This window comes from Geotrypetes seraphini, chromosome 18 (genome assembly GCF_902459505.1).
Source record: "Geotrypetes seraphini chromosome 18, aGeoSer1.1, whole genome shotgun sequence".
Taxonomy (NCBI): Eukaryota; Metazoa; Chordata; class Amphibia; order Gymnophiona; family Dermophiidae; genus Geotrypetes; species Geotrypetes seraphini.
The window spans coordinates 23177377-23190800 of record NC_047101.1 but is presented as its reverse complement, the minus strand read 5'-3'; the positions used below and the strand labels follow the sequence as shown (position 1 = coordinate 23190800).

Sequence of the window (13424 nt, the reverse complement as noted above, 5' to 3'; positions counted from 1 at the left end):
AGTCCTCCTCTTGTACGCTATTTTCCAGACCATGGAATGGCTAATGTCAAATTATTTTAATATCTTTTTAAATCCCTTAACAGACTTATAAACTGCTACAATCTTCTCTCTGAAGGCCTCAGCCAGCTCTTTTGATCTCACTATGGTGTTCACTCTCATCATAGCAGTCATGAGCACACCAAACTAAATGTCTGAGGTTTAAGTTGAGCAAACCTTCAAAATGCTGAGTAATGATGTTCTAATCATGTGCACCTGATGTGATATACCTGTGTGTGATTTGACCCACTTTGTGGGAGGATATGTGGGGGTGTCCTAATTTATTCCTCAGAATACGCATTTTTGTGGATATCTCTTGTTTCACGAGTAAATCAAGGAAAATATTTGTGGTTTACCTGCAATTACATTACTTTCTTTTCCAGAGATAAATTAAAAAAAGATTTAACATAGATAGGTGAACATTTCTTAAGAAAGAACGGAATATTTCATGGGGTGTCCTAATTTTTTCACATGACTGTACAACGCCACTCCTTCGACTTTTTGCACCCTTTTGAAATAACCTTCGAGCCCCAGTTATCTGCCATGCTCCCCCCCACCCACCCAACAACAAATTTGTAAAACTGCATAATTAAACATTAAATTATGTATCATATACCTTGGAAGTGACCATCATTATATATGTACAAAGCCATTTGCCAAGGAAAAGGATTAACCAATTTCCCTAAAGTAAATGTATACACTGATAGTTTTTTTTTAGTTTATGTTGCTGTTAAGATCTACAGTATTAACCTTATATACTCAAAAAAAAAGGGCCTGGAAATTGTGAAGTTAGAGGATTTCTGAGCAACCCTACACACACACACACACACTGACCAGTACTTTCCTTTCACTGCCCACTTCCATGTCCCTGCGGTGACTGGTAACCTGGTGTCTTCCTCTCCCGCCCAGGTGACTCAGCAATCTGCTATCTCAAAACCTCCCCTCTCTCCACCACCACAAATTACCTGTTAAATGTCAAATCTTTGCAAGCAGCATGGTTGGTGCACTGCTCCCACCAGCCCCACAGCCTTTCTTTCTGATACATCTTCCTGTTATAAGAGTTGTGGGGCCGGCACAAGCAGCATATCAGCCATGCCTCTTGCTGCTGGCGAAGATTTGACCTTTAACAGGTACTTTGTGGCAGTAGCAGGGAGGGAGGTTTTGAGAGAGCGGATTGCTAGATCACCCAGGCAGGAAAGGGAGATACCATGTTGCCAATCGTTGCAGGGGGGAAGTGATGTACCAGTTACAACAGAGAGAGTAAAGAATAAAGTGGGAGGGGAGGGGAGGGAATGGAACAAGAGAGAAGAGACAATCACCATAAGGGCGGGAGTGAGAAAAAAGCAACAGTCACATAGGGTGGAGGGTAGGAGAGAGAAAGGGAAAACTTCAGTATAAACCCTACGTCTTATACATGAGTTAAGTTTTCTCCTCTTTTTGAGGGAAAATGCTTACCTTAGCTTAAACTCAGATAGTTTTATGTGTATATACGGTAATATTCTTTGACTGCATCTGCTCTTTGTTATCCTCCTGGAAGCTGCTGCCCTTGGTGGTAGTTAATCCAGCCTTGAGTCTAGCAGGAATCTCCTTGTACTGGCTTGAAAACATTACTGAATGCTTGAATCTGTTTTACAGTTGGGGTAGCTTGATGTAGAAAAGCCCTGTGATGTCCGCCATCACACTAAAGCTGTCTTTAGTGCAGGGGTATTCATTGGCCCTTTTGAAAGCCCGCCACCAAGAGTGTCCTGCTTTTTAGGGTAATTTAAAACAATATATCTGATAAGTTGGCCTGGACGGAGTTCCCCTGCCTGGTGTTGTCAGCAAAGTTGTTATTACCTGTATTGGCAGCATCTGAGTAAAGAGACACATGCATTTTATATGCATCTCACACTCAAGAGGCAGAAGGATTGGTTGATATGGAGCATGTGACCCACTGTCTGAAAGCTCTTAAAATGCTGCTTTTTGACTTGCACCTTGAGCCTGACTCTATGGTGGCAATGATTATACCAATGCCCTAAACCAGGGGTAGGGAACTCTGGTCCTCGAGAGTCATATTCCAGTCGGGTTTTCAGGATTTCCCCAATGAATATGCATTGAAAGCAGTGCATGCAAATAGATCTCATGCATATTCATTGGGGAAGTCCTGAAAACCCGACTGGAATACGGCTCTCGAGGACCGGAGTTCCCTACCCCTGCCCTAAACTAATCTGTATCACTCTAATACAGGGATCTCAAAGTCCCTCCTTGAGGGCCGCAATCCAGTCGGGTTTTCAGGATTTCCCCAATGAATATGCATTGAAAACAGTGCATGCACATAGATCTCGTGCATATTCATTGGGGAAATCCTGAAAACCTGACTGGATTGTGGCTCTCAAGGAGGGACTTTGAGACCCCTGCTCTAATAATACAGACTCAAAAAAGTGCTGGAATATCATTCCTTTTCCCTCTTCTCATAAACCATCATTAATTGTCATAACCCTCTCAACATTAGAGCCATCAGAAGCGACCCTCCAAAGAACTGGTTTAATGAAGGTTTTTGGTCGCTGGACTTCCTCATCGGCTCACGTGTGTTGCTAACTAGAAATATTTTAAATTTTTTAACTTTTCAAATTTTCTTCTAAGGTGCTTAGTTTTTCTTTTTTTAAAGTGCTTAATATTTAAATAAATGAATAACTTATAACTTATCTGAGCAGTGCGGCAAGTTGGAAACTTTGCTTTGCCGCCTGCAAATACTTTAAAAGTACCACCGCCGACATGCATGTTTCATGACTCCAATCACTGCTTCAGGGTGCGGTTAACTAAAACAGGGTTATGATGATTAATGACGGTTTATGAGAAGAGGAGAAAGGAATGATATTACCTCCTATGCCAGCACTTATGAGCTTTAATTTTTGAGTCTGTATTGTTGGAGTGATTTGGATTAAACAGACTCGAATTTAATTATTTTGACCAGTTAAAGTGATTTATCCTAAACTAATATGTGGCATCAGCATCATTTTTAGGGACTTGAGTAGTGTGACAGGACTGATTCTGAACAGTATCCAACTGTGACATGGTTGCTTTCTCAGGCTACTTGTCGACAAACAGCTCTGCTGAGCCATTTTTAGTTCTGAGTAGCATCACATAGAGAATGCTGTTTTCCAAGAGACACGGTGACGGGTCAAAAGCGCGCGACGACAACCCAGCGCAGACAACTGAGCGCAAGATGGAAACGTGCTGAAGAAAAACAGTATTTTAAAGGGCTCTGATGGGGGGTGTGGGGGGGAACCCCCCCCCACTTTACTTAACAGAGATTGGCCGGAGTTGTGGAGGGTTTGGGGGGGTTGTAACCCCCCACATTATACTGAAAACTTCACTTTTTCCCTAAAAAAGAGGGAAAAAGTTAAGTTTCCAGTAAATGAGGGGGGTTACAACCCCCCATAACGCCGGTGCGATCTCTCCGTCGGAGCCCCTTAAAATACTTGTTTTCTTTGGCCCGCTTCTGCCTTGCGCTCAGTTGTCTGCGCTGGGTTGTCAGCGCGCCTTTGTCGTCGCGCGCTTTTGTCTATGAACCAAGAGACACAACTCGGTTATACTGTTTGCTTTTTTTTTTGTTTTGTTTTCATTTCTCATTTTGAAGAATGACCTTTTCTTTCTGTTCTCTTCCCCCCTTAAAGAAATCAAAACCGCTCAAAGTACCTGTTAGGAGGGGCGTTAAGCGGAAGGCACGTCATAGTGCAGACAGTAGCGCCTTGGACACTGAGAGGAAAAAAAAGCCATTGGAATTGAGTAAGGAAATGTTTTCTTCTGTCTCATTCATGTCTATACACTTTTAGTGTGTGTTTTATTAGTTCATCTTTGAGGGGGGGTGGTTTCCTAATTCTTTGTTCACGGTAGAACAGAGCCTTTAAGTGTGCATTAGAGAATGACACGGAGACAAGTTTTTCACCGTTCCCGCGGGAACTCATTTTCCCGTCCCCCTCCCATCGAGTTCTTTTCCTGTCCCTGCCCCATTTCTGCAAGCTCTATCCTCATCTGCACAAGCCTCAAACACTTTAATGACATAAGTAGCAACATTCTAGAGCTCAGATTGTGATGTCATAATGCCTCATTCCACCAATGCCTAAGCTCCGTCCTCATCTGCACAAGCCTCAAACACTTTAATGACATAAGTAGCAACATTCTAGAGCTCAGATTGTGATGTCATAATGCCTCATTCCACCAATGCCTAAGCTCCGTCCTCATCTGCACAAGCCTCGAACACTTTAATGACATAAGTAGCAACATTCTAGAGCTCAGACTGTGATGTCATAATGCCTCATTCCACCAATGCCTAAGCTCTGTCCTCATCTGCACAAGCCTCGAACACTTTAAAATCATAAGCAGCAACATTCTAGAGCTCAGACTGTGATGTCATAATGCCTCATTCCACCAATGCCTAAGCTCCGTCCTCATCTGCACAAGCCTCAAACACTTTAATGTCATAAGTAGCAACATTCTAGAGCTCAGATTGTGATGTCATAATGCCTCATTCCACCAATGCCTAACTAAGCTCTATCCTCATCTGCATAAGCCTCAAACACTTTAAAGTCATAAGTCGAGGCTTGTGCGATTAAGGCAGAGCTTACAGGAATTGAACAGGGACAGTAACAAAACTCACGGGGACAGGGAAATTAAGTTCTTGTCCCCGTGTCATTCTCTACTGTGCATAGCAGTTGGATATATTATATATGGTATGGGGTCTTGTGCCTCTGTATATATTCCTAACTCCCAAACAGCATTTTTTAAAAATTCAGGTTAGAGGCAGGAGAACTTCTTTGTATGAAGATGGTAGGGGACAGGGGGTGAAATTTTTCTTATCGGGGATCTAAGTTATGGAATGCATTATCATTACACGTGTCTAAGACGATGAATTATAATATTTGTGGATCTATTATTAAAACTTTGCTGTTTAGAAAACAAGTGATATCTGAATAATTGATGCTGTCTTTCTTTTTGGTCCAGTATGAAGTAAATTCCAAGACAAGTTTTAATTTGTGATTTGTGGTTTCTGTAATTCCTAGAAAGATTATAATGTGCCTTGAACTGTAATTAGTATGGACGAAATTGAAATGTTGGATAATGTAATAATCATATTTTATCATTTTCAATATGCCCTGCCCCAAAGAGCTTACTAATGTGGCAGTTCTGTAATTAGGTGCCAGTTCTATTATAGAAATAAACGTACATACACAACAATTTACAAAACAACTTACCCTTAACAATCAAACTTCTCACCAAATGACATACCTCATGGTACAGAGTGCATACCTTCCTAGCCACTGTTTCAGTTATTACATTGTGTTAAGTACCATATTTCATTGGGTTTCTTTTAACATTTGTGTAAATTACTGTATAAAGATAGAACTGATTTTAATGCAGTTAACCTGGCCAGTTAAAAACTGAATATCAACATTAAACCCCTACAGACCTACTGGCCAAAAGTATACACCATCATGCCAGTGTGCGTGCTTTTATGCTGATCAGAATTTCATAACAGGACTTTACACGTGCATGCGGCACAGAAGATCAAAAAAGTCTTTATAAAATTATCTCCTAATAGCAAAATATTGAAGGGCCCTATAGTGTTGGGTGATCAAAATACACATGATACTGCTACTACTATTAATTATTTCTATAGTGCTACCAGACATACGTAGCTTTACGGAGTCACAAAGAAGGCGGTCCCAGCTCAAAGGAACTTACAACAGGCAAATAGGATGCCATGGAAACAGTTAGGGGGAATGGTTAATCTGCTGGCTAGGCAGTGGGGAATAGGGTTATGGATTGAAGGCTACATCAAAAAGGTGGGTTTTCGGTCTGCTTTTAAACAAGGGAAGGGGGGCGTGGCAGAGAAACTCAGGTAGTTTATTCCAGGTATATGGGGCAGCTAGATAAAAGGAATGATAGATAAAGGTTAGGAAATAATAATCAATAATTTTTTCCACTCTTTCCATATTTTAATTATTATTAGGATTTTTATATACCGCCTATCAAGGTTATCTAAGCGGTTTTACAATCAGGTACTCAAGTATTTTCCCTATCTGTCCCGGTGGGCTCACAATTTATCTAACGTACCTGGGGCTATGGAGGATTAAGCGACTTGCCCAGGGTCACAAGGAGCAGCGCGGGGTTTGAACCCACAACCCCAGGGTGCTGAGGCTGTAGCTTCAACCACTGCGCCACACACTCCTCCCACTGCGCCACACACTCCTCTATTTATAGACTTCTTATTGACATAAAACAACTTTTCTTTGGCGATTATATTTAAAGTATCCTTAACCTTGCTGGCTTTCGATGGAGCATTCTTCTCTTTCCATTTTAAAGCCAGACTTCTCTGAGGTTCACCGAGGAGACTCCACAGAGATGAACCTCGATAGTGCAAATGTGTCAGGTTTTTTTATATGGTCTCCATTATAGCTTTAATATTGGAGCAACAGTATAGTTACCAGTAAAGGTTCCAGGGATTTCCTTTCAGCCTTTTAAAGGGTTGCCAGTGGCCATACCAGAGCCTCACAGATGCTCTTGTTTTTATGGTAATTTGAGCATGTTCTCAGTGTCTTTACTTCAGTGTAATGTGTACTTCATCCCCTGTCTTTCTGATTGTGACCTTCCTCAGGCCCAAAGATCATTGGTGACCCTTTGAAAAATGACAAGAAAGCATCTGCCAAGAAGAAAACCAGCAATGAAGAGTCTAGCTTTATTTTGGACACAGCGAAAGGGAAAAACTTCCAGCAGGCAAGTACAACGGAGGGTGCTTACCCAGACAAGTGTGCCCACATCCTTAGCATCTTAGAGGCTAACAGGCAGAAGATGTCTTTGCCTAATTTTGGAAGTTGCAAAATACAAATAATCAACTTGTATGTATTCCACAAATTACCAAAATGGTCTGATGCAGATTACAAAGAAGTTAGCTAGACTGTCAAAACTAAACATACGAAAAAAAATTTTAAATTGTCTAACTTATTACAGAAGAATCGTGTAATCTTTTTATGATCTAATATTAGATGGTAAAACATTACATACTGAAGCAGTTTTGGTACAGACTGAACTAACAGTCTCTTATTTTTCACTTTTTTAGCATTTAGAAAATGAAACATCAATTTTTTATTTTTTTTTTGAATCTATATAATTTGGGAAAGCTATTTGGTTACTCAAGTACAGCACAGTCTCAGTTATCCGACCTTTGCTTATCCGACAGACCCCTCCCCCGCCTCCCTGATGTCGTTGCATCACCGTTAAGAAGCGCACGGCTTCTGTTCCTGTTTTCCAGCTTCACCTGCTGCAAGGAAGCCATGTTTTCAAGCTGAGACTGTGCTTTTCCAGTACGTGCAGCAATTTTTGCATCTAGGTCCTTTTTCAGCAACGGAATTGATTTTGTTTGGAGACCATGCATCTCTTCAATTTTCTTTTTGTTGTTGCTGATTATTCTTCTTAACATTTCTATTGCAGATACTCTGTGCCTGCTCTTTGGGGTCCTTTTGCTAAGGTGCATAAAATGTATTCCGTGCATTTTTTAAGGGGTTACCGTTGTTTTCCGTATTATCCAACTTCACTTATCCGACAATGGGTTGGTCCTGTTTACCTCGGATAATTGAGACTGTACTGTAAAATCTAGTAAAATTTTAAGTCCAGCAAGGAAGTTTGAATGTAATTTGATCTTCATTTGGTAGCCAGTACAACTCGTCAATTAACAATTTTATGAGGATATCCCATATACACCCGATTGCAAACTTCCAAAACATCTTTCTAGCAGAACATTATCTGTTGTTCCTAGATCTGTCAAATTGAAGATTTTCCCCTGAAATCCTATAGTAAATGGGGCCAAGGAGGATTTGCATTAGAGACAGACATTGAGTTGCTCACCACTGATGACTATCTCTGAGTCCCTATGGTTATGCTACCACACTTCTGTTCCTTTTTGTATTTGTCTTCTGCGGTCTCACTCCTGTCCCTGGACCCTTGAGTCTTACAATGCCAGTTTTGTTCTTCCCCCCTATCTCTTAACTGTCTTGTGAATTGCCTGTCTAATGTCTGACACCTACCAAAATAAGGCCCCTAACTTAGGTTCTAAATTTAGGCAAAATGATGTGAACACTCAGTGACAGTAAAGCCAGTTATCCCAGGACAGCAGGCAGCATATTCTTAACGTATGGGTGACGTCACCGACGGAGCCCCGGTACGGACACTTTTAACTAGAAAGTTCTAGTTGACCGCACCGCTCGACGGAGGAGAGCGTGGTCCCCAGTTTCTTCGTTTCCGCGGAGCGAAGAAGACGCATGTGCTTTTTTTTTTTTTTTTTGTAAATTGTTTATTAGTAAATTTTTCAAATATACAAAACAAAAACACAGAGGGTAAGCAAACAGATATCTACAATGTCACATTTTCTCCAACCTCTTCCCCCCAAATTAGTAACAAGATAAAGTTGTACTGTAATCTGCAGCACAATGCAAAAAAAGAATCATATAAATCAAAATAAACCCCCCCCCCCTAACCCACCCCAAAATCAGCTTTCACATAGGGTTACACAAATGTAGCTAAACACTCAGATCATGAAGGACATTCACACCACCGAATATAAGGATTCCACACCTTAAAAAAGGGTGTAAGACGAGATTTTGTTAATGCCGTCAATTTAGACATACGAAAAATAAAATCTATTTTTCGTAGTAAGTGTAATCGACCTGGGGGAAAGGCCTGTTTCCAATATGCAGCTAACAAAAGACGAGCAGCAGTAAAAATATAACAAGCCAATTTATGTGTATTAGAAGACAATGGAACCAAAGGTAGATGTAAAAGAGCACTACCCATAGCTCGAGAAATAGTGGTATGTAAAATATCAGATAACAGTTCAAATACCATATCCCAATATGGGATTACCTTCGGACAATCCCACCAGATATGAAGGAAGGTACCCAAACAACCACAGCGTCTCCAACATAAATTAGATACTTGAGGATACATGAGATGAAGACGCTGGGACGTTAGGTACCATTGATAAAGCATCTTATATCCATTTTCCACCAAAGAGCTGGCTATAGAAACTCGAAGCAGGCGACTAAACACCCGCTCCCATTTAATAATCGGTGGCACTGGGCGTAAAAGTCCCTCCCAAAGAGATAGATATTTTACCGGGGGAGCCTGTTGTTGAATAAGAGCTTTATAGAATCTAGTAATACACCCCTTACCACTACTACCCATAATTGCCCACTCTAGGGTGGTTTCTTCCAAACAAATATCATCAAAAGCCCTGCGCCTAATAAAATCTATTGCTTGAAGATAGCGAAAATAATCCGTCGGCGGCAAATCATAAGCTTCCCTCAATTCCAAAAACGATAATAATCGCCCCTCTTCCACAAAATCACCCAAATCCATAAGACCCATTTGAGCCCAAACCCGAAAACGACAATCAGATCTTCCTGGTGCAAAACCCCACGCAACCCACAACGGGGTACTACGAAAATACAATCGAGAGGGGAAAAACCTATTACGCAACCTAATCCACATCACAAACGTATGTTGCAAAAAAGGGTTAGCCCCCTTAAACATTTGTCGAGCCTCTTCCACTCTTAACCAAGGGATCACCCGACAAAGCTCTTCCGATCCCAAAATTTTTTCCCCTCGAACCCAGCTTTTTGATCTATCCTTACACCAACTCAAAAAAGACTTCAGTTGAGCAGCCTCATAATAACGCCTCAAACAGGGTACAGCCATACCCCCCTGAGAGCGAAGTTGATACAACACATTCCTAGGCACCCGTGGGGGTCGACTCTTCCAAATGTATTTAAAAATTTTTCTAGCCACCCCACGAAAGAAAGCAGCAGACAGAGGAATTGGTAAAGCCTGAAAAAGATAAAGTAGCTTCGGCAATACCATCATCTTTACACTTTGTATGCGACCAAACCATGATAAGGAGACATTCTCCCATCTATCCAAATCAACCCAAAGAGATTGCAAAATCGCTGGATAATTAACTTCAAACAAAGAGCAAAGCCGCGCTGGCACATTGATTCCTAAATAACGTATAGATTTAGATGCCCATTTAAAAGAATAAGTAGCTTTCAAAAAAGCACAATCCCTTGGATGAACTGACAAATTCAATATCTCAGATTTATCCATGTTAGTCCGAAATCCAGATACTGCGCCATAGGCAGACAATTCACCTATAATACCCGGGAGAGTAACACAAGGATCAGTTACAGTAAAAATAACATCATCAGCAAACATCAATAACTTTGTGGAAAGTCCATTACAAACCATGCCATGAATATACTGCTGGGCTCGAACATGAGAAGCAAAAGGCTCCATCACCAACGCAAAAAGTAGTGGCGAAAGCGCACAACCTTGTCTTGTTCCTCTAGCTAACTGGAATGAATCTGTATACCCCCCATTAATCCGGAGAGCTGCTAAAGGCTTAGTATATAGAATCTGAATCCACATAAAAAACTGTCCTCTAATTCCCATAGCTGATAGAGTGCTCAACAAAAATGGCCACGACACCCTATCAAAGGCCTTTTCAGCGTCAGCACTCAACAGCAATGCTGGCATCTGTTCCTGTTGTACAAACCAAATCAAATGAAGCAATCTACGAATATTATCAAATGTTTGCCTCCCCGCAATAAAACCCGCTTGGTCATCCTGTACTAAATAAGTCATATAACATTGCAACCTACGAGCCAATATTTTTGTGAAAATTTTGTAATCAGTGTCTAACAATGAAATTGGACGATATGATCCACAAAGCATAGAATTTTTTCCCGGTTTCAAAATAAGTGTTATACCCGCCAATCTCCATGAATAAGGCAACTCCATACCCATTTCTAAACTATTAAAGGCCCGAGTAAGAGGGCCTACAAGCAAATGTCTAAAACATTTATAAAATCTATTCGTAAAGCCATCTAACCCAGGTGCTTTCCCATAAGCCAAAGTGGAAATCGCCCATTGAGTTTCGACGCATGTGCTTTTAACTCTACTTACACAGCAGCATCAGTCTCTACTACATCCCAATCTGTCTTCGCTCCACCTGACAGCTTGGTTTCTCTCGGGCTGACCTCTCCAGAGAATCTGTCTCAGCCTGTCCGTCATATTTTGAATGCCTCCAGGAAACCGGCCACCCTCCAATGTTACCATCAGAAGTGGACCCGGTTCTCCTCTTGGTGTCTAATGCATCACCACAATCCCACCTCTTTGGCGGTGGAAACTGTACTTGACTATTTGCTCTCTTTATCTGACGCTGGCCTCAAGTCCACCTCAATCAGAGTTCACCTCAGTGCCATCACTGCGTTTCATGAGCCGGTCCTCGGAAAACCTCTCACGGCTCATCCCCTGGTTTCCCGGTTCATGAGAGGTCTCTTCAATGTCAAACCACCTCTGAAGCCTCCTCCAGTCGTCTGGGACCTGAATGTGGTTTTATCCGCCCTCATGAAACCTCGGTTTGAGCCTCTTGCCTCAACTTCGCTCAAATTTCTTACATGGAAGGTGCTTTTCCTCATTGCCATCACCTCTGCCAGGAGGGTTAGTGAGCTGCATGCACTGGTTGCCGACCCTCCTTTCACTGTTTTTCACCATGACAAGGTGGTTCTGCGCACCCATCCTAAGTTCCTTCCCAAGGTGGTCTCGGACTTTCAGCTCAACCAGTCCATTGTTTTGCCTGTCTTTTTTCCCAAACCCCACTCTCATCCTGGGGAACAGGCGCTGCATTCGCTGGACTGTAAGCGTGCCCTTGCTTACTATCTTGATCGCACCAGGGCTCACCGCTCTTCCCCTCAGCTCTTTCTATCTTTCGACCCTAACCGTTTAGGTCGTCCTGTCTCTAAACGGACGCTTTCCAACTGGCTTGCTGCCTGCATTGCCTTCTGTTATGCTCGGGCCGGTCTCTCACTGGAAGGTGCTGTCACGGCCCACAGGGTCAGAGCTATGGCTGCTTCTGTGGCTTTCCTCCGTTCCACACCCATTGAGGAAATCTGCAAGGCTGCCACTTGGTCCTCAGTTCACACGTTCACTACTCACTACTGTCTGGATGCCTTCTCCAGACGGGATGGACTCTTCGGCCAATCCGTGTTACAAAATTTATTTTCCTAATGGCCAACCATCCCTCCTCCCCCTCTATTAGCTTGGAGGTCACCCATACGTTAAGAATATGCTGCCTGCTTGTCCTGGGATAAAGCACAGTTACTTACCGTAACAAGTGTTATCCAGGGACAGCAGGCAGATATTCTTAGGACCCGCCCTCCTCCCCGGGTTGGCTTCTTAGCTGGCTTATCTTAACTGGGGACCACGCTCTCCTCCGTCGAGCGGGAGGGCACCCGCGCATGCGCGGTGCGGTCAACTAGAACTTTCTAGTTAAAAGTGTCCTTATCGGGGCTCCGTCGGTGACGTCACCCATACGTTAAGAATATCTGCCTGCTGTCCCTGGATAACACCTGTTACGGTAAGTAACTGTGCTTTCTTGGCTTAGGTTTGTCATCTAGTCAGTGCGATAGATAGCACTGTGATTCACTGATACCTCCTCACTAATAAATTATTTAAGAGTATTTCATTTACGTCTGACTAAACTCCTCTGACCCTACATTGCATCTCTCTATATATTTATTCTATAGGGGAAGCTATTGTTGTTATTCAATATGCATATTAAGCAACACTAACCATAATAATAACTTTATTTTTATATACCGCAATACCACAAACAGTTCAGAGCAGTTTACAGAGGAAGAGACTGTATACAGGCAGCGATATTACAAAAAAACTTTCAAAATTATATTTGGTATGCCCACTTTTTTTTTTTATACTTGAAATCAGTTTTTATTAATGACTAATGTAATACAAAGTTACATACAATGATAGAATGTAGGGGTCTCAAAGTCCCTCCTTGAGGGCCGCAATCCAGTCGGGTTTTCAGGATTTCCCCAATGAATATGCATGAGATTTATGTGCATGCACTGCTTTCAATGCATATTCATTGGGGAAATCCTGAAAACCCGACTGGATTGCGGCTCTCAAGGAGGGACTTTGAGATCCCTGATATAATGCATATTTCCAACAAAGAACATATCATCAAAATTTTTCAAATGTTCATTCCTTGTATACCCTTCCCTTCTACGGAACGCACCCTTCCAACTAACATCCCTTAATTCCACCACTACGGACCTATACCGCCAAACTTCAACCCTCCCCACCCCCCCAAGTACTCATATACAGCTTAGGACCCAAGCACTCATTAAAGCATATTTTCCAGCTTGGTGGTCTGACCTCGTCTCTTCTCTTTTTATTTTCTTACCTTGGTTTTGGTGCAGCATTTATTCTCATTTTTTGTGGATAAAGTTAGGACAACATTTTTTTGCCATCCTGACTTTATCTGCCTACTTTGCTGA

General features: G+C 42.0%; 1 protein-coding gene across 9 annotated transcripts in view; it reads left to right on the top strand.

Moving 5' to 3' along the window:
• The window catches only part of TCOF1 (treacle ribosome biogenesis factor 1), a 145603-nt gene that overhangs the window by 92424 nt on the left and 39755 nt on the right, over positions 1-13424 (top strand). For all 9 annotated transcript variants that reach the window (XM_033927390.1, XM_033927393.1, XM_033927388.1 and 6 more), the window contains 2 exons: positions 3693-3804; positions 6674-6792. In XM_033927390.1, coding sequence (XP_033783281.1) covers positions 3693-3804; positions 6674-6792 — 231 coding nt within the window. The remainder of the gene's footprint in view (positions 1-3692; positions 3805-6673; positions 6793-13424) is intronic.